Below are 27,183 nucleotides of genomic sequence, written 5' to 3' on the forward strand. Positions count from 1 at the left end.
CCTCCTCCGTTCTGTCTTTTCGGGCCCTGGGGCCCCCCTTATATTCCAGGCTGGGCCCTGCTGCTAGCCAATGAGCGTTCGTCTTGGGGCCCAGGGTAGGGGAAAAGAGAAAGTCCCTGCGTCGTTGGCGTGGGTGGAAAGGGGAGTGAGGAGAAGTGAGGGGAGATTCGGGCTTCCCGGCTACGTGGCCCGGTGACGTCAACCCGTCCGCCCCTTCTCCTTGGCGTGGGGGGTGGACGGTGACGCAAGGGGAGTTAGGGGGAGGGTCCACGTGGTCGCTCTTCGTGCCGGGAGATTTAAATTCCTTTGCGCGGGTTTTGGCCATGTTGTTGGCGCACATCACGACATAGGTAAGTATGGAAATCCCAAATCCTCTCCATGCTCTTACACCCTTTCCCCTCCTCTTTGGCCAAACTCTCCTCCTGGGAATTCCACCCCTTAACCTTCTCCTCAGATGGTCGTGTTTTTGAAATTTTTTAAAATCATTTTGTGTGTGACTATTTATTCTCTGCCTTCTGTGAACCTGTACCAGATGATGACGATGCCACATCAAAACCTAGGTTGTACATTAAATTGGTACATATTTGTGTGGAATTACAAAGTTTCCTTTACTTTTCATTATATAAGGTATTGGTGTTCACAATATAAAGGCAGGTGCAATGGTGAGGCTGGGCATTGAAAAGGATGGGTGGAGGTAATTGAGATAAACTCTAATTCTTGGAAAGCAGTAAGTCTATAGTATTGTTGGACAGGAACAAAATGTTATTGTGGAAATGGCCTACTCTCCATTTCTATGTTTTACTTCTAAATTTGAGTGTCCATAGGAACCTCTAGTCAGTTAGAGGAGGTAAGAATGGAACTAGGATGGGAAAATAATGGTGTATAAAAGCACCCTTGACTAGTTTATGCAGAGTTTTTTTTCCATGTCAGTCAAAGAATATCATGCGGCTAGTCAGCATAGTTAGGGCACCACTAGGTCTGTCTCTATTGGACCCTTTCTTGAAATACCCCGTCCTATTCCCAGGAATAATTAAAAATCCCATTTTAATAGAAATCCATAGCTAATACCTGATTGCGAATCAGTGCCTGTCAGTTACCTGCATCAACACTGTACCAGCCTTCACCAATAGTAGATAAATGAATCAAATTATTGGAATTATGGCTCCAACAGAGATCAAAATATGTATCAAAGTTCCTTTGGATATTTTGCACCCTACTGAGAGCTTTTTTAACATTCTGTAAATTGTCATAGAATTAAGCGTGTTGCATTATGTGATAGCTTATTTGATTACTTTATGTTTTGTTTCGTAAATCAGTGGAAATCTTTCTATTTGAATTACCAATAGCATTGTTAATGCTCATATTATGTGAAATATTGCTTGATTTTTTTTCTCTTGCTTCAATACAGTGAAAACATGGTTGATCTCACGCCAAGCGTTCAGCCTAGTGCCTACCTCTATCATGCTCTACTTTGGCCACATGTTCTTCACTCTCTTTGTGCCTATCTCTGGAAGGATTGGAGCCAAGACAAATCCTGATCTCCTCATAGGCACAATGGCATTTCTGATGTGCATCTTGGCTTTTTCACATGTGGTAAGAGCATTGAATATGCACACATCTTTTATTCCAACTGCTTGATTTACAGGTAACTATCACTTAACACAAGAGATGGGTTCCTGAAATGTATCATATGAATTGAATTTTGTGTTTAGTGATATGTGTGCAGGAGATGTTATACTTAATTCATTGGAGCCAAAACAAATCTTTATGAGGTTCAGTTAGGGAATTTGAAATGGGTCAGAGAAAAGTTTGGGAATCTTTATGCCCTGACATTCAAATCAAAAGATTTACTTTAGTGATGGCAGGGCGAGGGCTTTGATTTTTTTAACATATTTGTCTGAAATTAAGTCTAAGAATTGCTATCTTTCTGTGTTTATTGTGAGAAAGGCATATACATATGTACCGTATATGTCTGAATATAATCTCCCCTTTTTTTCCTAAAATGCCTATGATAAAAGTTAAGGGGGGTACTATATTCAAACCCAATTTTAAAATTTTTTCCCGAAACTCAAGCCTCAAAATTAGGGGGGGGACTGTATACAGAGGGGGACTATGTTCGGAAGAATACGGTGTATAAAAGAGAATTCAAACATATTTCTATTATAATATTTTATCCTATTGACTCTTGCTCATCAAAAGTGTTTTTAGGTGAGCAAAAGAAATATGTAATTAAGTCAAGAGAAGTAAAGATTTTTGTCAGGGTATTCCAATTTGGAAATGTTGTAACAACCCTTGGAAAGACTTAAATGCTTTTATAGCCAGTTAATTTTGAATTTCATAATCTAGGAAAAGCTATGTCCTAACGTTATGCACAACAGGCTTCAACTCAACGATGGCTCATTGCTCTTTTCAGGGATGGTATTTGACTACATGAGAACATTGTTTAGCTCTACCTCAGCCCAAGTGTTAATGCATATTGTCTTATTTTATTCTTCTTTTACAGTTTCCATTGATCCACAAGGCATCTTCTCCCAAGATCATTCTGGGTGTCCTTCTTGGTCTTCATTGTGTTACAATGTTGGCCGCCATTGTTACTCCATTAGGTTTTCCATACGGAAGCAGCCCAACTGAGCCTACTCCACAACGAGTTGTAGTTTTGGTAAGTATGTTGAATTTACTTAAAAGAAGCCCAATAAGCCTGCATATATGTCTACCTAACTCATGAGCAAAACCTGATCAATATACATTATGGGGGTGGGACTTTCGAATAGTCCACCTACTGAATACCTCAAATAATGAGCTTATTTCTCAGGGAATTCGATATTCGATGACACAAAGTTATCAATTATTCGAAATTTGAATACACAGCACAAATAGTCCGTGATTCTAATTAAATCTGTTGACAATGGTTGGCCCAGTTGAAACGGAAGCGTTCGGGGGAGTGTGCTGGGAGTGTTGCGGGAGTGTGCTGGGAGCGTTTAATGGTATGTTGACGTTCCCCGGCAGCTCCCCGAACACATCCCGAGCACTCCCTGACTGTCGACCCTTCGCTTACCAGACATTCCCTGAACACTCCCCGTCTCTCGACACTTCGGCTTCCCTGATGCTTCCTAGCCACTCCCGAGTTGAAACGTTCCCCGTACGCTCGTGTTTTGCTCCCCAAACATTCCCGTTGGAGTGAACCAAACACTCTCCAAAATCTCCCCAGTTTCTTTACTCGTTTCTGAACACTTCCCTCGCACTTTCGTGAATAGGATGGGCCTATTTTGGCCATTGGATTTCCTCAAAGGATTGCTAATTTGTAATTTATAAAGTATGATGGAATGGGCAAAAGACAGTTGAAGTTGCATTTGAGAGAATTCACAAACAACCCAGGCAAAACGGGAGCGTCGATGAAGTGTTGCAGGAGTGGAAGGAGCGGTTGAGTGTTGTGAGAGCATTTTAAATGTTGTAACGGTAGTACACTAAGAACAGCTAGTTTAGGCCGCTTTACGACTTTAAACAGTGCAATTTATGGACATGCCGCCGTAGATTTCCAGAGCCCCAACGCTGCCAGCAAGGGTCGCGGCTGCTATAGGCCCTTAGAATTACCCAATCACCATCTAAGAGTGGTAGACCGTTGGTTACCATGTCCAACTCCTACTCGGAGGTCTTAGGTTCGATTCTTGGATGCAGCATTCTTTTCATAAATTATTTCTACCTTTCATTTTACAAAAGCTGCTTGCTGTTCATCATTATTTCCATGATTACCAATAGAAATTTTATTTTTCTGCGTGGAAATCTTTTTCTACATGTGGCAGCTACATATTTCAGATGGTCCGGAGTGGACACTCCCCTAATGCTTCCAAAACTCTTCCGAAGACGCTCCCAGCAGGCCATAATCTGCTTCCCAGACACTTCCGCGGCGACTAAACGCTTCCACGACACTTGACCACTACTTCCCGAACACTTCGTCTGACACTCCCGCAACACTTCATCAGTGCTCCCATTTCACCTGGGGGGTCATACATAAAGGTTTGCTCTTTAAGTTGGTTCAATTCCTTAATCCCTGTATGTGACCACTTTGCCATTGATAAAAAGTCAGCGAAATTTAATATAAAATTGGACTGGAAATCAGGGAAAATAAGGAATTTGGAAATTTTTCATTCAAATGAACATTGTTATGATAGTGGTGCACATAACTATGGATTTTAATTTCTTTCAGCATACAAAGAGTGTTCGGGAATACCCAGTCAAAGAGCAGAAGAATTTCTTCTGGATGCTTGATATGGATCGCAACGGTGCTCATTTTTCTCTCCCAAAAGCAGTGGAAAGTGGATGCCAAATCATGTCTGATCAGAAGTGCGAAGAAATCCTCCTATGTGGTGCACCTGTTTACTATTCCAGGACGATTGCTCTGATGTGAGTGCATCCATTCCTGTTTTTCTTTGAAGCAAATTGAAGTATTTCTTACTGTTGCACATTCACAATGATCTCTTTTCATTTTCTAGACCTGATACCCACACTGTACCTGCCCCTGAGCCTGTTATCCACGAGCCTATCGAGGTACATGATAAATCGTCCAGATTTGTGGCCCCTGGACTAAAAAGAATATCCTTTGGGGTTACAGGTGAGTTTCTCTAGCTTTTGAAATGAAATATTCTAAACTCTGGACACAAAATTCGTGCGTAGGTTTCCGTGGTGTTGTTCACGATGACTGCTAATTTTCGGGTTCTCCAGCCGCGTCTGTCGTTTATGGTTGACAACAGTTTCGGAAGCCATCCTGCTTCCGTCTTCAGGTCGAAGGTGAGAAGTTTTCATTTTTTGCCGTCTTATATAGTACTGGCCGATCTCCCCCTGTGCGCTGATTGGTCAGAACTCTCTTCCAAACGTTGCTGATTGGGTAGCCGTTGTCCCTGTTAATATTTTGAGTTTTGTGAATTTCAATTGCTGTGAATGCAATATAAGACGGCAAAAAATGAAAACTTCTCACCTTCGACCTGAAGACGGAAGCAGGATGGCTTCCGGAACTGTTGTCAACCATAAACGACAGACGCGGCTGAAGAACCCAAAAATTAGCAGTCATCTGGACACAAAAGCTGACCATAATTATTTATGTTCAGCATACCCCTGATTATCTGGGCTAATGATGGGGAGAGGTGGCATGAATAATCGGATAACACGAATAATCCAAACTTACACTTTAAATTCATGTAATTTTCTTAATTCATGTAAACCAAACAATTGATTTATTATTTATGTATATTGTCTGTTATTTTAGATTGCTTTCCAGGGTCATTGAGATCTTTATTTTCCCGACCGCAATCTTTTTAGCGGCAGTAACGTGGTTGCACTCATGTACCTACTGTTTCATCAATACCTGGTTTCCAAAAACCGCGCACCCGTGTCTGCGAGATCACGGACTCAGAAAATTGGTTTGCACGAATGCTTCGATACTGCTGTGCGACGTCTGGAACTAAATTTTCTAGCACCATGCTGCATTGTTGTGTCTCGTGCAAGTTGCCCAGTATGCAACTGCTGTGGAACTAGGTTCCGTGATCACTGAAAGCGATTGTGCACCGTGATGTTTGGATAACATGAGCACGGAGCTTCCGTGGAGTGTGACCCCATATTTATAGGACAAAATATGTATGCTTAAAATTGTCTCCCCTACCACCTCCTGAAGTAGTGCAGATTCCTCCTGAAACACCCTGTATACAGTACACTCCCTATTATCTGGGCTAATGATGAGGAGAGACGGCACGAATAATAGGAAAATATGGATAACCCAAACTTTCACTTGAATGTCTTGAAATGGTCATAATTTACCTAAAGCAAACAATATATTTTTTGATTTTTTTATTTATTTCCATTACCCCATAAATAGCACATTTACGGCCTTTACAATGGGGAATGAACAATAAACAATGAAGGACATTCACGCACACCTATGCCCTGGATAAGGGTAACTTACCCAGGGGGAGTCGAACCCACGACCCTCGGTTTGGCAGGCGAGGACTTTACCCCACCGCCACCGAGGCCGGCAAATGCATTATTATTATTTATGCAGTCATTCTGTTATTTTAGAGTGCTTCCCGGACTCAATGAGAGCTCTCTTTGCCAGTTCACAATCCTTTTACCGGCAATATCATAATTGTGCTCGTATTTCTACTGATCCATGTACGACATGCTATCGAAAACCACACTCTCGTGGCTGCGTGATCACAGATACAGAAAAGTGGTTTGCACAAATGTGTCAAAACCACTACTCAACGTGGGAAACTACACTGTCAGGCACCACACCATGTAGTTGCATCTCGCATAAGTTGCCCAGGTTGCAACTTCTGCGGGATGTGTATCCGTGATCACGGAGCGAGGTCGTGCACTGCAAGGCTCGGAAAACAGGAGCACAGTGCTCCTATGAATGCAACTAGCGCACGATCGCTTCCGTTTTACGAAGGGGATTCTAACGGAAATAATAAGCCTGGTGTATCCTAGCATCAATGTCGTAATTCCGATGATTTTGCGTCCGATTTTATTTTTTTATCAAGATTGCAGAAAAAATTGAGCGTGAGTGAAAATCATGCTCAGATAATCCGCAACCCGGATAAACCACAGCTGGATTATCGGGAGTCTACTGTATTCAATAAATGAACAAAATTACCACTTTATTTAGTGTAAAAAGAGGCTATAGGAAAGGACGGAACCCCTAGCCCTACTCTGGATTTGCCGCCCGAAATAATTGAATTGAAAAATAATTGAAGCCAAATATAATTCACAGTTCAAAGATAGAAAACTTTTCTTGAAAATAACATATCTCTTAAAATAGATTAATATAATGAAACAAATCTCTTATGAAATAATTTGATTTATCCTTATATTACAGGTAATTTTCATGTTATCTAAATGAAAATCATAAATAGATCCTTAGGATTAAGCAAGGAAAGGGAACAATTGGATTAAAAACCAGTATCTAGAATGCTATGAGTCGAACCAGGATCAAAAATTACTAAAAAAATGAGACCATCCCATCCTTATTTTTTGTTAACATATTCGTTGTAATCTATTTCTTTGCTGTGGCAGGAAAAACGTCATTGCTTGTCATTCCTTCTGGTGAACCAAGCAAGTGAATTAATCAATCTTGTCTCCTAAACTTAATGGCTAAATGGAGAATGCAGTTTAATAATTGAGGTTAGTGGTGGTGGAAATTAGTTTTGTGAAAGCAGCACGGTTTGAGATGTAAAAACTGTGGTCATATAATACGTTTCTGGGATGACTGACCTTCACAACGGAGACCGCTGGATGAAATGTAGCTGTGGCTGAGTTGTGTATTTCATTGCATTTTTAAACAAATCAGTGTTAACTCAACTGATTCTGGTGTGATATAATGAAGTTCAACTTATTGAAATAAAAGGTAGTTGCACTTTTACACAATTATTTCAACACATTCTACACATCGAATTGTTGTATAGTGTAACTACCTTTTATTTCAATTAATAAATTTATTTTTCTTAGAGATTTTCCTTTCTTTGCCAATGCTGATTTGCACTGGTAAACCTTTGGCAATGTGTGATGAACCCCAGTCAGTGGCGGAGGGAGGGGTCCGGACTCCTCCCCTGGAAGTTTAAAAGCACACTTACTTTGCATCACAAAAGAAAACCAAATACTGAAAAATCATAAATTTACAAAAGATTTATTTGAAAAATTAAATTTATTATATTATGAAAAGTGTTAAAATTAGTTGCAAACCCTCAACCCTGTTTTTCAAGTATTTTCCTTCTGGCTACGCCACTGACCCCAGTAATAATGTATACATTACCATACGTTTTTTCTAGATATCAGCCCTCTCCGTGAGAATTTTGAAAGTGTGTTAGTTCAGAATTTCATAATGGAGAAAAGGATGTTTCTATTGTTGGTGTAACCGTTCCAAGGCTTTTACTGGGAATATATGTGGGGTCCAATAAATTTGATGCATCCCTATGCTCCCAGTGTTAAATCGGTCTTGTTAAACTCAAATGAATGAGCCTAAAGACACCATGGAACATATCCTATGGGCTAAACAGGACGAGAGATACAATACTTGAAATGTTGAATTTTATTTTCCCCAATATTCTTTCTCAGCAGTTCCACCAGGATTATCACCATTAGTGATGTTTATCTCATACTTGTTTAACTCAGTCTTGTCTCTCTTGTTTACATTTTTTAGGTCCTGATCACATTTCTATTTTTGTGAGCCCTGCTAGTGGATTCAAGGTGCGTGATTGGGCCTTTGGTGCAGTGCCCAATGCCTCCCATTTCTGGCAGAAGAACCGACCCATATATAACATCTACCATACTCAAGGATTGAAGTCAGATCGTCGTCCTTTTGTCGTTTGGCTAGACTTGGAGGTAAGAGCTAGATTATTTGCATACACAATGGACTCCGATACTCCTCCATCATCCATCTGAGGGACTATTCCTCTAAAACTATGACAGGCACTGCTTGTGCTCTGATAGAAATTTAAGTTTGACCCTCTACATGAGGTTAAACTTGCATACAAGTACTTTGTTTCATATAACTTTGTATTAAAAGTTATACATGTCATCAATCCCAAGGATTCTAGTGGACGAAGTGAACGAGCAAGAGAACTAACTCCAGCTGTTTAGTCCAAAAAATAAAATCACACCTTACTATCTCACTTCGTTATAATCAACTGTGAACAAACTTGAACAGAGAAAATAAACAAACCCTTAAGTGTGGGTGTAGTTAATTATGATACATAATTAGTGATGGGTTAATTCAAAAATACATATTAGCAATTCCGATCCCGGTTGTGAAATTTCGATTCTAATTCTACCAAAACCGATTCCGTCGATTCTGATGCCGTAGGCTCCAACAAAAAGGTCACTTAATTCTTGTCAAAAAGACAACCATGTAAAAAATATTACTCTGCGATAGAGTCAGTTTAAAAAAGCAACACTATGTAATTGAATCAAAGTTGCTAATTCTTAGAACAGAAAATGCCTGAAAAGTGGTGTTACCTCATACTTTTGCATTACATAAGAAGATTAAAACTCATGATTAAATTTAAATTAAAGTAGCCCCTTTAATATGTATTAACATATCTGTCATTGAAAATATCTTATCATTGTCAATAATGTCATATGATTTAAGACTCCCTTACAAATTCGAATGTGTTTTGTTGTTAGGATTATGTACATATATATTAATTCAAATGACACTTGGAAGCTCGATCGTGTATAAATGTGTGGTTTGAAGTACTATTGCAATCGGAATCGATTTTTGACGTTGGTAAATACATACTCATTTTCGATTCCGATTCTTGGCATAGAATTGAAGAATCGAGGAACTGAATCGACCCACCAATAATAATAATATGTAATAATTAATTTAGTATAAGTTGAAAAAAGATGGCACCACTTGTGCCATCAAACACGGAATAAAACGGCATTGTTCACTAAAACTCAAAGTTCAATATTATTTCCTAGACATTTTAACTCTTTGTTGGTGATGGACTGGGGCAAAAACACAATGATTGAGCGTAGGAAATTTTTATCGCTTTCCAATAGCAAACCAGGTGAAAGCAGTCCGGAAATTAAGTTGCTCACATGTCTCCATTTTGTTGGATTTATGTTCTCTGATAGAATTTAAATTAGATAAAATATAGTCGAAGTTGGCTGGATTAAATAAAGTCAGAGGTAAGTTGTCTGAAGTAACATTTCCCATTGATGTTCTTCCAAATGCAATGCCTTTTCAGCATTTTAGTCCATATATATTCCTTATTTGCCATTGAAGTTCTGGCTAATGAACTAAAATTTCATTTTAGTCACATTGCATTTACTTATTTTAATTTCATATAGACATGTTTTAGGCAGCGTCATTTGTGCAACCAAAATAATTTTGGTATGATTACAAACATGTGACTTATTCTTCATTTGTAATTGCTCACGGAAGGCAATAATGAATAATAAGGATACTTTTTATAAAGTATTGGTCAGTGCTATATGGAAAATGATAATTATTACTAACTTTTACAGTATATCTGTGTAAGTACATATACTTTTAAGGCCAAACGTTTGATTTTTCTGATCTATTGGTAACTGAAGAGTGGTAGATTGATTTTTGAAAATTGTTTGTGGATATACCTACTCTCTGTATGCATGTGTGCTTTCAATCTATTTCACTGTTAAAAAGGAAGCATAGACAATGACTGAGTACCAGTTGGCTGGTTATTACTGAGCAAGGAGGCAATTCTTAGATCTCTTATTGTACACCAAGGGTGAAATTGGCCATAAACAAATACATACATACATATTTGGGTAGCTGGGATTTTAACCTGGATCTCCTGATTGTTGGTCAGGTATGCTAACTGGTTAATCCATCATCATCCAAGGCAAATCTCAAACTGGCTTTGCCGAACCAAATGTTGATATCTCAAGTCCCCACTGTGGCACAGGTGATGGATGTGTTACTTACCAAGCCACCAGAAGAGGGAAAAATGCTTGTAATTGCCTAGTCTCTTATGGGCAAATTTCAGGGTTTTTCCTTCCAACAGCGGCTTAGTAAGCATGACCTTAGTCTCCTATGCAACAGCGTTGACCTGAGACATCGCCATCTTATTCTGCCTACCCAGTTTAAGATTCACCTTGGAAGAAGATGGGTTGTTGGTGTAACTGGTTAGCATACCTGATGGACTGTCAGGAGATCTGGGTTACAATCGTGGCTAAGCCTAATATTTTTTCATTACGATCATTACCCTCAATGTATATTTGCACCTGTGTGAATGACTGAGTTCAAAATCAATTGTTTCATGCTGTGCTTTGACCTGCAAATGTGTGTATTTAAGTTTTTCTTCACAAGTATTTTGAATCCTTATTACATTAAAGCCTTGTTGGTAATTATGGACAATGTCTTCCACAGGCTTCTGAAGACTCTCAAGATGTTGGAGATGATTGGTATGTGGACATTGCAGTGGTGGGGCACTACACCCACGGTGATCCTGCAGCCCGTGCTACTAAAGTAGTGAATGAAACACTCGGGCCTTTGGCCCCATGGGCTCATCTCACTGCTTGGACAGCCTATTATCACTCCTGGAGACTTTGAGTGCTGGCTGTTCCAAGTCAACTAAATGGCAGCATTTCAACCCAGCCAATTACTTCTTCTTCTGCTGGACTACTATTCTAAAAAAAGGGTTTTCCCAACTTTTCATCTGGTTTAGTGGAAGTGTATTACTTTCAGTGGTGCCCATCCTCCCCAATTACCTCTGGTAATATGGTCCTAAAGTCAATTTGAAGTACAGAACAAGTTCGTATGCTACTTATCTATTTGATTTGTGAAACATAATTGGATATCACATGGGTTATTTTATTGATGAACCCATGAATTACACTTCCATGAAGCCATGAACGAACTCCCATGATGGTGGGAAATTGGTCATTGGAGTTTATCTCCTGAGCAGAATGTATTACTAGTTTTGAGGAATTGGTAATGGCTGGCAGGAAAAAAACTCAGACCTCTGATGGATCTCTGCATATACTAGTGTTTCAAGATACTACCATATGCAGTAGGTTGATCTGGTGTCTTTATATGTACCTCTTCTTTTCATACATAATTGTGATTTCATGTTGTGCTCTCGGCATTGGATGCAGGAAAGCCTGTTATTTGCCATTAATGTGTTTCTGTGTAAATTTAACTGAGTGCAATTTAGTGGATTCTTCTCCAGTGAATCGAACGAATCCTAATTTCATTTCAATGGTTATGCTGCAAACTAAAATGCTGATATGAATGAGCGAGTTGCCATTTATTTCTTGCTGCATTAAGGTTTTAACCATTAAATGCTCCAGGAGCATGTTAACAGAACTAAATTAACAGAGCTTGTTACACAGCCTAACTCACGTACTGTGTAATATTTCAAGCCTGCCTTAGCTGCAATAATTTTGTGTTGTTCATAAATTCCATTCCAGGTTACTAAAGAACGTTATCAAGTTGGCATGGATTTAGTTTTGGAAATTTTGCTTTTATAGGTTTTTGCATGTGTGTGATGAAGGTAGGAACAATTTTTAATGTACATCTAAGTCATAGCATTATTAAATGTGTGGTCCAGAGTGATTTTATTGAACTGAGTGACTTAAATGGTATATTTTAAACAGGCTATTGAATATATATTAATGTGTAACATAAGTCATACACATTTGAATGTGCCAAAACTTTTGATTACTTAATAAAGTGCCTTAATTTTTCCACCCATTGTATCATATTTTCTGACCCCTTGATGTGTGTAACAATATATGTGTGACATGAGGTATGCATGAGATGAGACTTTTTTGTAACCTTATGTTTGTTCTGCTGGTTTTAAAATTATGAATAATGTCAAAGAAAATGAGATGAGGTTGCATCATAAAATTAGAATAATTCTGATAGCATCTGTTGCTCAGCTAGGAACTCAAAGAGATGAGGATAAAAGCAGGGGGTGCATTACCACTAGCCAGCCGATGTGGGGAGGGGGCGATAAGGTGATGAGTTGAATAGTAAACAATGATGAAAGCTCCTGAACGCGAGGGAAAACGTAAATTCTAATGATACCATTTACGAAGATACCTTCTGCCATTACATATGACTCTAATAGCTTTCTTCCAAAATGCTCTTTTTAAGGAAAAAATGACGTCCCAGAGCCAAAATCTTTGATATTTGCGGCTCGTATCCCCACGGAAAAAATAACGTGTAAGAAGGTATACCTGTGGGTGGTCCTACTTGACTTGAGCTGTTGCTGATGGCGGACGACTACTCACACTCCTCAATGATTTTTTGGCCATTAATCAGCAAGGAACCAAAAGAGATGAGGAAGAGCGCAGGGCCCTAAGTAAGTCAAGTAGGGCAACTCCCAGGTGTACCTTTTTACACGTTCTTCTCCCCGCGGGGAAATAAGCTGATACAGAAAAATCTCATGAGGGCACGCTAAATATTTGTAGCGAACCTTAATCGTTATGAAAAATAAGTTGCATTCAAAGTTAGAGGAAGTTTCATTTAAGCTGATTATAAGTGTTTATTATAAGTAAGATTGCCGGCCTCGGTGGCGGCGGGGTAACGTTTTCGCCTGCCAAACAAGAGGTCGCGGGTTCGAGTCCTGCCTGGGTAGGTTTCCCGGTCCAGGGCATGGTCGTTTGGGTACATTTACTCGTTACATTTGTTGAACAACCCGGTGTAAAATGGCCAATAAGAGCTGTATCCGGTGGTTTGAGAAAAAATAAAATAAAAGTATACAAGATAATGCTATGTTATAATTGTTAAGATTTCCATGAAATGTATATTTCGTATATTCGCGGACAATACCATTTTTTATCAACAGAAAAAAGTATCTATGTACTTTTTTGTAGTCAAGGGTTTGTTGTGTTACTTTGTTGTGTCTCTTTGAAAAATGGTTGAAGAATAAAACTTGAAGTAGATAGTTGATCCTGTTTTTTCTCCGGACTAACTGTCGAAGCTTTCATAGTGGCACGAAGATTTCGTCCACTGGTTACCGAAATAAATATTTTTTTATCAGGTTATGGGCCCAGCAGGCATAAGTGCGGAGAATTAAACGTGTTGGTGAAGAAGACTATCGTTTGAGCAAACGGTGATAAACTTCGAGTACAAATCAACCAGTGTCTGGCTTGGAATAACTCGTCGAACTCGTAAAAAGAAAAAGAGAGGAACGATGTCCGGACGGCGGCAAAATCAAATGATGGATAGCGAGTCAGCCCAGGGGCAGTTACCTGTGGCTGATAAACTTGAAGGGCCGAACTATTACGAGTGGACACTAGGAATGAAGGGGTTATTCTTAAAAGCTCAATGTATTGAAGCTATCAAAGGTTTTGAAGAGTGGACGATAGAAGAGAACGGTGTGTTAGTCGCGGCAGATCCGCCGGATTATGAGGTGAAACGGAGGAAAAGGCTGGACAACACATGTTTGGGACTCATCTATTGTAACGTTCAGAAGACTTTTCTGGAGCATGTGGACGCCTGCGATAATGCTAAGGCAGCGTGGGAAGCGTTGGAGACCATGTGCACGAGTTACGGCCGCTCTGAGCTATGCAGCTTCAATCGAGCTATGTGGAACACACAGAAGACTAAGGAGATGAGTATTCATCAATATGTTGCCATAATAAACGATTATCGCAGGAAAATCAAGAAATGTGGTATGGAAATTGATGATGATATGCTAGCTAATGTATATCTAAACGGCCTTCCATCTGACTGGAAGTTTTTTGTCCAGAGTTATCGGAAAGGGAAATTAGTCTCAAGAGAAGTATTGGGTGACATGCTTGTGGAAGAGCAGAAGATGCTATGCATGTCAAGAGAAAAGAAAGAGCTCAAATCTGAAGATAATAGCGATGCACATCAAGTTTACAAGGTCACAAAGGAATCAGAGTTTTCTGAGCATGGAGTGAATAGGTTTAAAGGGAAAGGAAAGAACAAAGGTAAAGGTGGAAGGAAAAGCCATCCTCCCATCTGTTATGTATGTGGAACAGAGGGACATCTATCTTTCCAGTGCCCTGATAAGAAACAAAATCCTATTGAGAAGAATCAGAATTTTGAATCTGTGAAGAAGGGGCGAGCTTCTGTCATCACAAGAGGATATAAAGCATTGTGTACTCACCAAGAGAAAAGTATAGGAGGTGGGGGATTATGGATACTGGACGGTGGAGCATCAGACCACATGACCAATAGAAAAGATTTATTCATAAATCTTTGTCCCATAACTGGTCAAGTTGTTGTGGGTGATGGATATGCTTTGGAAGTCAAAGGAATTGGCACCATAAAATTGGAGATCTCCACTGAATGTGGTGGCTTTACTATAGACTTCTCAGATGTACTGTACATCCCTGATTTGAAAGATAATTTGCTTTCACAAGGAGTATTGGACAAGAAGGGAATGAAGTTCTCATGTTATCAAGGGGTGAACGAGATATCAGATGAAGGAGAAGTTTTCTTAAAGGCATTTCTCGTAAATAATTTATATTACATCACTACAGTAGGAGGAGTCAGCATTGAAGATGTCAAGATTATTTCTGAGACAAAGAAAGCATCCATAGTATCTACCATAATATGGCATGATAGACTGGGGCATCTAAATGAAGACGATATGAAGAGAATTCCTTTGGATAAAAAATGTGGAATTAACCATTTTGATTGTGACACTTGTAATGCTGGGAAAATGAAAAGGTTAAAATTTCCTAACATAGGTGGAGAAGATACATGCAAGGTCTTGGATAGAATCCATTCTGATGTGGCAGGTCCATTTACACCCAAGACTTTAAACGGAGCTAAGTACTTTGTCACATTTATTGATGATTTTACAAGGTATTCTATGGTCTACTTATTGAAAAAGAAGTCAGAAGTATTTGAAAATTTCAAGAAATTTCAACGTAGAGTGGAGTGCCTGCACGATAGGAAAATTAAGGAATTCCAGAGTGACAATGGTGGAGAATACACAGATAAAAAATTCTCAGTACACCTGGAAGAATGTGGAATCTTACATCGTTTCTCAGTGGCATATACTCCACAGCAAAATGGGCTATCTGAGAGGTACAACGAAACTATTCTGAATACAACGAGATGTTTACTGATAAAATCTGGTCTTCATAAAAGATTTTGGGGAGAAGCTCTCATGACTGCTGTACATCTCAGAAATTTGTCTCCTACTTCTGCACAAAATAGCAATATTCCAATGAGTTTGTGGAAAGGACGGGAACTAAAAGAGATAGATTATAACTATCTAAGAGTATTTGGATGCCAGGCATGGGCATGGCAGCCAAGAGAGACAAGAGATGGAAAATTGAGTCCCAGAGGAGAAGAAAGCATCATGTTAGGATATGAAGAGGGCATCAAAGGATATCGACTTTGGAGTCTGAAAAAGAAGAAAGTAATAATCAGCAGAGATGTCAGGTTCAACGAATCAAAATTTCCTTTCAAGATGAGCCGAGATGATATCAAGATTCCCGATCTAGACAGCGATGGCGAACCTGATCCAGGAGAAGACATTGTGGAACAAGGCTATGTTTTCACAGGCGATGGAAAAGCTGAGGAGACTAAATCAAACCAAATTTCATCACACCCGGTGGTGATCCCAGGTCTGACTCCAGTGGTCCCAGATTCAGTTTCAGGGGGAGCAGTGCCTGAGATACCAGAGGAGGCAGCGCCTCGTGTTGCAGTTTTGGAGGATGACGTTGAACAGCCTGTCTTGGTGGTCTACCCCACAGTTACTAATTTAGAGGTACCAGTGACAAACCTTGACCCTGGTGAGGTCGCAGGTGAGGTACCAAGCCAGTCCATTCCAAGGAGGTCAAAGCGTGTTAGGAAGCCAACATCTTGTCAAAGCTGCAACTATGCTCATGCAAGTATTGAGTGTACTTCCATTCCAGGGACAGTAACAGAGGCTTTAAATAGTAAAGATTCTGAGTTTTGGAAACAGGCAATGCAAGAAGAAGTAAAAGTTTTTGTCAGACCAAGGGACATGGGAAATAGTGCCAAGACCAGAGGGATTAAATATTGTAGGTTCAAAATGGGTGTTTGCTTTGAAACGTAATGATAAAGGGGAAATTATAAAGTTCAAGGCAAGGTTAGTTGCTCAGGGATATGGTCAAATTCATGGAGTTGATTACCATGACACATTTAGTCCTGTTATTCAAAAGAAAAGTCTGAGGCTTCTTATAGCTATTGCTGTTGAGAAAAAGTTACAATTGTGGTTCTTCAATGTTAGCCAATGAAGGTGGCGATGCAAGAAGGGGGCATGTGCCCACCTTGGCCCCTATATGTATCAGCTATTTAATGGGGATGGCCCAAGAGAATCTTTCCCGGGTCCACCCACCAACCCGGGCAACGCATGAAGCATGAGCCTTCCACCAATCTTTAAATCTCACAAAGAAGTAAAACTCACAGATGCAGAAAAAAAAACCATAATTTATATGGGGATTCGAAGTGAAGCTGAGTTGTTTTTTGGTTGACTTGTAGTCATCAGCATTGATGTTAATAAATGGTTAACCTTGCTGATAAGATAACACATTATCAGTGGTGTTGTTAATGTAGCTCTGAACACAACCACTGGCATGCCAATGCCATGGTTGGAAACACATGATGGGAGTGTAGTATTTTGGAAGAGGAATTGTTCAGAGTGTTATATTGATAGTAAATTTACTAAAAATTTTGTACTTGCATTTCCTGTTATTATGTTACAAATTGCAACACCTGGAAACAATGTCCCTCCCACCAAAATGGTCCCCCGGCCATCCACATCCGAGATCTGGCCTTGGGCGAGGTTCGCCTGCCTCAAAACCAACTCCATAAAATAATACAGGGTAGCCTTTCACTCCTCTCATGGAACTGCTTATCTCAATCCCATGTTTCTAACATGGGCCACTAGGAATGGTTAAAAATATTTCGAGAACATTTACCATGCATGTCTGAATATAGTCACCCTTTTTTTCCAAAAATGCCTGTGGTATAAGTAAAGGTGGGGGCTATATTCAAATGCATTTTTTAACTTTTCCTGAAACTGAAGCCTCAAAATTAGGGGGGGTGGGGAGTGACATATCCAAAACGTACTGAACGAAAGTACTGATACGCTTCCGTGCTTGAAGAAACTGGCAGTTTCACTCATGGATTGAAAAGAACACCAACTTTCAATTGGAAAAGGACTACTTTCACCAGAGAAAATCACCTCCTGCTCCACCAGCAAGCTGTCAGTTGAAAAAGAAACTCTTGTTATACTGAAACATTATATGTATTTGAGTCATTTATCCTGAATTTTTTCAGTGGATCCAATTTGAATATGAATGTCTACGAAATACCCTCTCAAGATATCTTTTAGATATCAGAAAAGCTAACATTTAGATGTTTACAAAATTTCTAGGAGATATTACAAGATATTTTTTAGATATTAGCTGAAGACGTTCTGGATATTTTGTAGACATCTAGTACATATTTTGTGCTATGTGGGTGATCTGCCCTTCTACAATGATACTCAATAATGAAATTGTGCGATACAACCCTTATTGTAATGAGGGTTCAGCCTCGACCCCGAGCTTAATCTGTCCCTTTCCTGAGGACACACACTGGTGAGGGACAGACCCAAAACACGGGGAGGATCCCCACCCATCTGAGCCATGTGTAGTAAAATTTTAATTTTACAGTTCAAGGTATATTCACTATGTGGATATTTAATCGTCCCCCAGAATTCTATCCAGCACTCTTGTTTCGTTTGTTTTCAGAAATTCTAATGCATTCATAATTTGACATACATGCTGTATTTACTCATGTGAGCCACGCCCCGCACACCCCCATTTTTGGGCCGGCTTGTTAGGAAAAAAACTTCTTAGTGCTTTTAGCGGTCTAATAACATTTTGAGGATTCATGTAAGCTGCACCCCCTGCTTCTTTCACCGGCATTTCCAGAATAAAGGTATACGGCTTCTATGAGTAAATACAGTATACTGTATTAGTATACTTATTTTTTTAATGGAATAACTCACTGCGTATGATTGATCTACAATTATCTGGGTTACGCTTATCCATCCATCCACGAGTAGAGAAATAGAGAAAATACTGTAAGTTGGTGGAAACTAACCTTGCCACATCCACTTTTCCGCATCCGCCTAGAAAAGCTTAAGAGTGGAGTGGGGAGAGAATAATAATGCAAAACTAAAAACAACATTTTTAATGCAAACTAAAAATAATACAAGTAAATTTTTGTTCAATCAATTTTTGACAAACTTTGATGCAAACAAAATTGTTGCCATAACTCTCTATCACAGTCTAAACAAACAGTCTTCCCACTTGGTGGGTTTTGGAGCAAGTCAAAGAGCCTTCATAATCACTACCACCAGCGGTGATCAAATCAGCAATATTAGGTACTTAAAATGCTGGGTGTTATGCACGTTATTTTTGGAGTCATTAACTATTACTAATTTTCAATATGCACACCAATTTGCAAACATTGAAGTAAAAAATTTTATTCTATAGTATTATGAGGGGGTATAAGGTGAAAACCCTTTTTTTTAGTATATGTAGTAGTCCAGCAGAAGAAGAAATAATTGGCTAAGTTGAAATGCTGCCATTTTGTTGACTTGGAACAGCCTGCACTCAAAGTCTCCAGGAGTGATAATAGGCTGTCCAAGCAGTGAGATGAGCCCATGGGGCCAAAGGCCCTAGTGTTTCATTCACTACTTTAGTAGCACGGGCTGCAGGATCACCGTGGGTATAGTGCCCCACCACCGCAACGTCCACATACCAATCATCTCCAACATCTTGAGAGTCTTCAGAAGCCTGTGGAAGACATTGTCCATAGGTAATTACCAACAAGCAGTGGCGGATACAGATGGGGGGCGCAGGGGGCGCGCGCCCCCCCCTTGCGGGTCCGCCTGTATTGCCGAACATTGCAAAACCACAATCGTAACTTTTTATATCATAAGATAGCATTGTGTTTTACATGTTTATAATCACTTTAAATAAAATTTTCGTATGCTTTGCCTGTGACTTGATCATCTTTTATTACGATAAAAGTAAAGACAACTCAAGATATGTTGCGCCCCCCCTTGAGTTTTTTCTGTATCCGCCCCTGCCAACAAGGCTTTTATGTTCAAATGATTCTAAATACTTTTGAAGAAAAACTTAAAAAGACACAGTTATAGGTCTAAGCACAGCATGAAACAATTGATTTTGAACTCAGTCATTCACACAGGTGCAAATATACATTAAGGGTAATGATCGTAATGAAAAAATATTAGGGTTAGCCATGATTGTAACCCAGATCTCCTGACTGTCCATCAGGTATGCTAACCAGTTACACCAACAACCCATCTTCTTCCTTGGTGGATCTTAACCCTTGGGCTGCGGGAGTTCAAGATTTTAGCTGCCAGCCAGTGCAAAAGAGACCAACTGTGCAGGAGGCAGGTTGTATGCTGACTGCGGAAAAACGTTTCTCAGCATTTGACCATTGCTCGACTACCTACGCCAGTTTCCCAAAGTTTTTATTGCCCCCTGCGTAGAGCCCATGTGCACTCTCCCTCACTGTAGGGATGTCTAATGGGGCGTAACTCTCCCCAGCCATCCCTCACGGCAGGAAGTGCCTCCCTGCATTTCCTATCGTACTGCCCATTTCATATTGTTTCCTTCCTGCTCCTCACTATTAATAAGCGTACAATAAGTGCCCAAATGTAGGCCTATTATCCATTTGTAGGAAAGAAAAAAGGGTTGCCCCGAATTATAAGGGTTCACTCCTAGCGACACTTGGCCAGGCTGGAGGGAAATATATTTTTTGGTTCTCTCCCACACAGGCTGGTAGCTAGAATCAAGTATTCCTGTAGCGAAATAGTTAATCCCCTTATAGCAATCCTTATGGTGAGGTAAAGTACCCAAGTGCAAATAGCCAGGTAACAATAAAAATTGTGGTTAAATGCCGAAGTCAGCACGAAAAACGTATAAAAACGTTCCTGCACTCTTAGGGTTAAACTGGGTAGAGAGAACAAGATGCTGACGTCTCAGGTCCACACTGTGGCAGCTTGCGGGGCATTTTATTTGTACATAGATGTAGATGAAGCCAACAAAATGGAGGTATGTGAACAATTGAATTTCCAAGACCATTATCCATGGCCACTGTCACTAAATTTGTTATGGGAAAGTGAGAAACTTTTCCTTTACACAATAAAATTCTAAAATCCCCACGTCCTTTACCAACAAAGCTATTGTATATGAGTTTCACCTCACCTAGAAGGTTATTTGAAGGCAACTTTACTTTGTCAAACTTGAATTTCTATCTGAGCACAAGCAGTGCTTGTCATTGTTTTAGAGGCAGAGTAAGTTGAATAATGGAGGAGTATCAGTGTCCATTTCACAAAGATATAATCTCATTCTTACCTCCATGTCAAGCCAAACTGCAAAAGGACGATCGGACTTCAATCCTTGAGTATGGTAGATGTTATATATGGGTCGGTTCTTCTGCCAGAAATGAGAGGCATTGGGTACTGCACCAAAGGCCCAATCACGCACCTTGAATCCACTAGCAGGGCTCACAAAAATAGAAATGTGATCAGGACCTAAAAAATGTAAATAAGAGAGACAAGACTGAGTTAAACAAGTATGAGATCAACATCACTAATGGTGAAAATCCTAGTGGAACTGCTGAGAAAGAATATTGGGGAAAATAAAGTTCAATATTTCAAGTTTTGTATCTCTCGTCTTCTATAGCCCATAGGATGTGTTTCATGGTGTCTTTATAGGCTCATTCATTGGAGTTTAATAAGACCGATTTAACACTGGGAGCATAGGGATGCATCCAGCAGTGCAGATATTGGGTATCAATTTATTGGACCTCACATATATTTCCAGTAAAAGCCTTGGGAAGGTTACACCTACAGTAAATTTACAGCTGCAAATATCTTTTAAGATGATAGGCACACACTTTGCACAAAGTCCTTTTCCCCTTTATGAAATTCTGTACAAACATATTTTCAAAAATCTCAAATTTGGAGAGGGCTGACATCTAGAAAAAACGTGTGGTAAAACATATATGTACATTATAAAAGGGTTTCATCACACATTTCCCAAAGGTTTACGAATACATATTCACCACTGACAGAGAATAAAGACTCGGAAGAAATACATTGATTTGCTTAAAAGTGCATTGCATTACACAACTCAGGCACAGCTTCATTTCTCCCACTGGTCTCCAATGACCTAGAAGGCTCTGATGAGGATCCTTATGGTGTCGGTCAGTTGCCTCAGGAATCTATGACTACAATTATTACATCTCAAACCGTGTTGCTTTCACTAAGAAAGAGAGGTTTCAAAGAGAAGAAATGGATTTCACGAATATGTTAACAAAAAATAAGGAATGGAGTGGTCTCATTTTTTGATAAATTCTGATCTTGGTTAAGTTCCTAGCATTAGTGCTAGGTTCCAGTTCATAATCAAAATGTTTCACTTTTGTTTCTTAATTTTAAAGAGCTATTTACAATTTTCATTAAGTTACATATGTAGTATGAAATCTACCATAATATCAATCTGTTTTGCATCAGTAACCGTAGCGGATGTGACGTAAGTATGCGCTTTTAGTTATACTAAAAAAATTTTACAATGCAAATTTTTTGGTGTCAGTTCATTTTCACATCTATTCAGATTTGGTTTTTAAGAACAAGAAGAATCGGTGTAACCAAGAACCAAAGAAATGAACCAACTTATCCCTAACAAAAAAGAAGAATTATGGCAAACGATGACGCTTACTTTCGTAAAATGAAAGTAATTTCATGTGAACTTGTGTATAGTTCATGTTTGATCAAGTAAGGGAAAGCCTTAGATGATTTTTTTTGCAGCAATGAGAATATTTCGAAGAGGAATAAATTTGCACAGTTGTGCCTAATAGAAACTGCACAATACAAAGCAAGAGTGACAAATTATGTCTGTCAAAGGGAAGAGTAAGTAATATTTAGAAAATACAGTTAAGTATAAATAAAGTAGAAAAAGAGAAAAAAGAACATGGAATACAAAGACTTGTAGAACCTTTCAAAAAAGGATGGAAGAACAGAATTCGTTGGATAAAGAAATGATCATCTTGCTTCGAAGCAAAGAAAAATCATGGATGCAATGATGACCAAAAGAGGATGATAAAATAATAACATATATATGATATTACGTACAACTTTTATGCCTAGAGTTTAGAATATGTATTTCATTTCAATAGCTAGGGAAAATTACCTGTAACCTGAAAGGATATTCTTTTTTGTCCAGGGGCCACAAATCTGGAGGATTTATCACACACCTCGATGGGCTCATGGATAACAGGCTCAGGGGCAGGCACAATGTGGGTATGAGGTCTAGAAAATGAAAGGAGATCATTGTAAATAAGCAACCATGAGAAATATGTATTTCAATTCGTTTCAAGGAAAATCAGGAATGGATGCACTCACATCAGGGAAATCTGCCTGGGAGAGTAAACAGGTGCACCGCAAAGGAGAATTTCGTCACACTTCTGATCAGACATGATTTGGCATCCACTTTCCACTGCCTTTGGGAGAGAAAAATGGGCACCATTGCGATCCATATCGAGCATCCAGAAGAAATTTTTCTGCTCTTTAACTGGGTATTCCTGAACACTCTTTGTATGCTGTAAGTAATTAAAATGCATAGTTATATGTACATGGGTACAATCAAATTCAAAATTCAAAAGTATTGCAATGAATTGAAAAAGAATTGCAATGAACGACACCACTGTTGCCGTAATTTCGGTATTTTCTGCAGTACCGAAAGGAGGAAAATTTGGGAAGCATTTCCATCTCCAGCAATATTTTTGTTACTACATCATATAAGAGAAATACATATGGGATGTGAGGAATGTTTATTTGTATTACATGAATTGTGCAGCTCATACTAGATAAAAAATCCACCTCCAGAACTTTAATTTACTTTCTCTCATGTATTGGCCAATGCATCGAGGTATATTTTACTACCATTAACGCTGTATTCTTTTTTTAAGAACTGTAGAAAACACTGAAACCGTTTTCCAAGTGTGGAAAAAGTGGCTGAGGGCTGAAGGTTCCAAGCATTCCAGGCCAACTTTTCATTTCCCTGACTTCCCAGAGCCGTGTGAGCCCTAGTTAATCCACATATTAATTAACCCTATCATGCGCACTGACCAGTGGAACATTGCTACGTATGCAGATGGAGTTTTCCTTCATTTGTGAGTCAGCATGTAAACCAGTGGGTGGTATTCCACTAGCTCCTTAGCAATCCCATAACAGAAGTTTTAACCATTAATGCCAAAATTTTAGTCTGTCCATGGAAAAAAAATCCTCCACTTTCAGCCATTTATAAGAGTAAATTAACGATAAAAACTGTGAAAGCTGCAGTTAACTTGATAAGCAGGTAATGTCCGTGGCGGATCCAGGATAAGGACAAGGGGGGTAAACTCCCAGCAGAGGTGGGGGTCCGAACAAAATTACCATTCTATCTAGTGTAAATGGGTTACGCAAGGGGAGGGCTATATACCCCCCTAGTCCCTCTCTTGATCTGCCACTGGACTATAACATACCAAAAGCATGTAAAATAGGCCCTATATTTAGAGCTAATTTGTATTTCAGTTCATTAACACTAGAACCGCGGACTTTTTCGTATAACCGCGGAGGGGGTCATTTTGACCCCTCGTCTTTTCTTGCCATATTTTTAGTATTTTGGGTTTCTTTTGGATACTGCGCTATGTGAAATGAATTATCTGAGATTTACAATGAAATTTGAATGATATATGGGCGGTATAAGCGCTAGATAGGCTACCCGTCTTGCACAAATAATGCGTTTTTCGCATTTTTACTGTATGTTCGGCTGAGGATGGGGGAAAAATCTAAATTTTTTTAAGAAAAAAGAATCACTTTTATTGGTGCAGAGAAGCATACAGTAATGAAGAATGTAGAATAAATTCGTTTCGTTGGGTAAAAAGAGAAACACTGAACAAGGTAAGTGTAGAAAAGCTAAGTAAACCTCATTGATCACTTTGGTTTTCTTGTACAATTTTCACATTGCGAAACTAATTTATATCTTTTAGCTTACAGGATGGACATAATTCTTGCATTGTTGAAGTACATGGACCGCAGACAACTTTCTTACATTCCATACAGGGATAGGATGACTTGTTCTTGCTTTTCGCAGAGCATACCTCGAGTACCTGACATTTGCGTCGATTCTTCAGCCCAATTAGCTTGAAACGGTATTGCCCTGCCCTGCCTTGCGAAAATATAAAGTTCGGGAACGACAACAGAGCAGGGGTCAAAATGACCCCTACCGCGGTTCTAGGTATATTGTTGTCTAGTGTTCACAAAAATAGTCCTAGAGCATCGGAATTTCGCACGAACAAGCCTTTCTACAATTCATTAAAAGTCAGAAAATGTCAGGTTTGTGAAAAAAAAATTATGTGTGAAATATACATGTTGAAAATCGTAAGGGGTCAATTTGACCCCCTCCGCGGTTCTAGTGTTAAAGCAGGTAAATATATCGTAAAATATAACTACATAATTACTTTTGTACAAAGTGGCAACCTCCAAAAATTTCATTACATCTAGTGTGGTCTCTAGTTGTCTCGGTACAATTTGCGGAGGTACCTAGTTGGGTCGTCTCGGGGGTGTCTCCTTGGTATGATAAGTGGAGGTTTTATTATATAAAGACGATCACTACAAAGAGGTTTGCCTATAAATTTACATGTAAATCTGACGGGACCGTAAGGATGGTATGAAGTACAAATGGAGGTTTATGATGTAAAGAGGTTCACTACATAGAGGTTTTACTGTAATTGTCGAATATCTCAACTCTGCAGTATAAGTGGTGTAAATTCACAACACATATATGATTACCATGGAATTTACTTGGCAATAGGGAACTTGCATATATTTCAGATATAATCAAGAGCCCCAAAATTATATAAAAATACATATATGTTTGCATACCACAGTGAAAGTTTTTTAATTATTTTATGATGTGGTTTGCGATATTTTATTAATCAAAGTTCACGAGAATTTTCAAATACATGTGAGAATCGAAAACGCCCGATGATTGGCTGGTAGAAAAGTGACGTCATAATTCAGTGCGAGGAGGCACGGCGGCACGGCCATAGTAGAGGTTGCATATTTGAATATAAGAGACGGCGTGGTTATGATTCATTTCTTGAGGTGCAGACGTATCAGAGTTGTTCATTGTGACTGCAGGGCTATTATTTGATCAATTTCTCCTTCATTGAAAGCGATAGATTGCGTAAAGATGCAGAAATATGGTTATTCTTAGGCTGATCCTAGCAAGCTTCCTGTTACTGATTCCATCATGATACCGCAAGGTATTTTAGTGAAACTGTAGACTTCGTCGGCGCCGGATGTCGATGCCGAGAAATGGAAAGGTAGCTGATGTGCATCTAAAATGTTTTTTAGTTCATAACAAAGTGAGACTTGCAAGTAATATGTATTGGCGAAAGCGTATACTCATGCGAAATGTGTATTCTTTTGGCAGTCCGGTCGAGAGTATTATGTGGAACTTTTTTTTCACCTCGAAGCAGTCAATGATGCTTTCAACTTAAAAATACCTTGCCTGGAAGGCGATAGGAAGCTCTTTAACACTGGAATCTGAGCGAGCCAGACTTCTAATTTTCAATTTAGTAGCGATAATATGCACGAATTTCCAACACAATCCTGGAACCTACTCTCTAGACGAGCTCATCGTCATTGCGATCGTTGTCACTTAATCATCCCGTATCGGAAAACCTAGAGGGATAAGCTTCACCTGCACTCTCACTATCACTGGAATCCGTGGTGAAAATATCATCCCAACCCAATTTCTATTTGGTTTTAACTGGGGAAAGAGCAACATATGAGAAAACTGCACATTCTTTGGGCAACTTTGGGTTTGACCAGTGGCGCCGACTCCATGGGGCCTGAGCCCCCCCAAAAATTCGTAGGCTTGTCGATTTTCCCCGGAGTGTCCGGATATCGATATTTGAGTGATCAGGGTTCTAATGTTGATCATATGACTCTTCTAAAATGCTTACATAAAATTTTCCGGGGCAAGGTCCCCGGTTTGGGCCCCACCAATATTTTTTGTAAGTCGGCACCCCTGGGTTTGACTTTCCCTCAAACACCCCATTTCCCCTGTGGTGCACTTCAGTCCTACCTTATACGATGGCCTGACAACCTTTAAATGGATCCTTGCTTTATCCCTTTAGCCAAGATATAAATTTTCAAAGTACAGCGGCACATTATTTTGACGACGATAGTAGGAGAAAACGCTGTCTTCTTGGCTGGCAGTCGAATGTATGAGGAACAACGTTGCTCTTTATTTTCATAGTTTCTCTCTTGATTTTACACATTATTCAACTTTCTATGTCCTTCCGTAACTGAAATTGAACAAGTGCCATAAATAATAATAATAAGAGTCCATTGTACCCATCGAGAAACAATTGTATCTCGATGATGAAGTTTTTATTCTACGGCGGCCGAATTATAGAAAAATCTCAGGTCCAAGTTATTCAGTCGATGAAATATGGAAATATTATTTATATTAGAGTTATCTTCGCACACATAGCACACGGGTTTATCATTCCGTTTATTATACTCTTATTTTCCGTAACGCTCATCCCGTCGGACGGCATGCGTCGAGGCTTTTCTTCTAATTTCCTCCTTGGGAATGCTGACGAAATTTTTTTTG

General features: G+C 39.3%; 2 protein-coding genes across 2 annotated transcripts in view; one reads left to right on the plus strand and one right to left on the minus strand.

Annotated features, from left to right (window-relative positions):
* Window positions 1-12,222, plus strand: part of LOC124154118 (endoplasmic reticulum metallopeptidase 1-like) — a 29,089-nt gene extending 16,867 nt beyond the window's left edge. The window contains exons 12-17 of the mRNA XM_046527649.1: window positions 1,409-1,593; window positions 2,504-2,659; window positions 4,205-4,401; window positions 4,491-4,609; window positions 8,186-8,367; window positions 10,901-12,222. Of these exons, the coding sequence (XP_046383605.1) occupies window positions 1,409-1,593; window positions 2,504-2,659; window positions 4,205-4,401; window positions 4,491-4,609; window positions 8,186-8,367; window positions 10,901-11,083 (1,022 nt within the window). The 3' untranslated portion in view covers window positions 11,084-12,222. The remainder of the gene's footprint in view (window positions 1-1,408; window positions 1,594-2,503; window positions 2,660-4,204; window positions 4,402-4,490; window positions 4,610-8,185; window positions 8,368-10,900) is intronic.
* A 6,683-nt stretch (window positions 12,223-18,905) lies between these two features.
* LOC124154119 (endoplasmic reticulum metallopeptidase 1-like) overlaps window positions 18,906-27,183 on the minus strand; it is a 52,573-nt gene continuing 44,295 nt past the window's right edge. The window contains exons 13-16 of the mRNA XM_046527650.1: window positions 22,917-23,113; window positions 22,705-22,823; window positions 20,869-21,047; window positions 18,906-19,278 (exon numbers count right to left, since the gene is read on the minus strand). Coding sequence (XP_046383606.1) covers window positions 19,096-19,278; window positions 20,869-21,047; window positions 22,705-22,823; window positions 22,917-23,113 — 678 coding nt within the window. The 3' untranslated portion in view covers window positions 18,906-19,095. The remainder of the gene's footprint in view (window positions 19,279-20,868; window positions 21,048-22,704; window positions 22,824-22,916; window positions 23,114-27,183) is intronic.

Source organism: Ischnura elegans, chromosome 2, assembly GCF_921293095.1.
Source record: "Ischnura elegans chromosome 2, ioIscEleg1.1, whole genome shotgun sequence".
Lineage (NCBI taxonomy): Eukaryota > Metazoa > Arthropoda > Insecta > Odonata > Coenagrionidae > Ischnura > Ischnura elegans.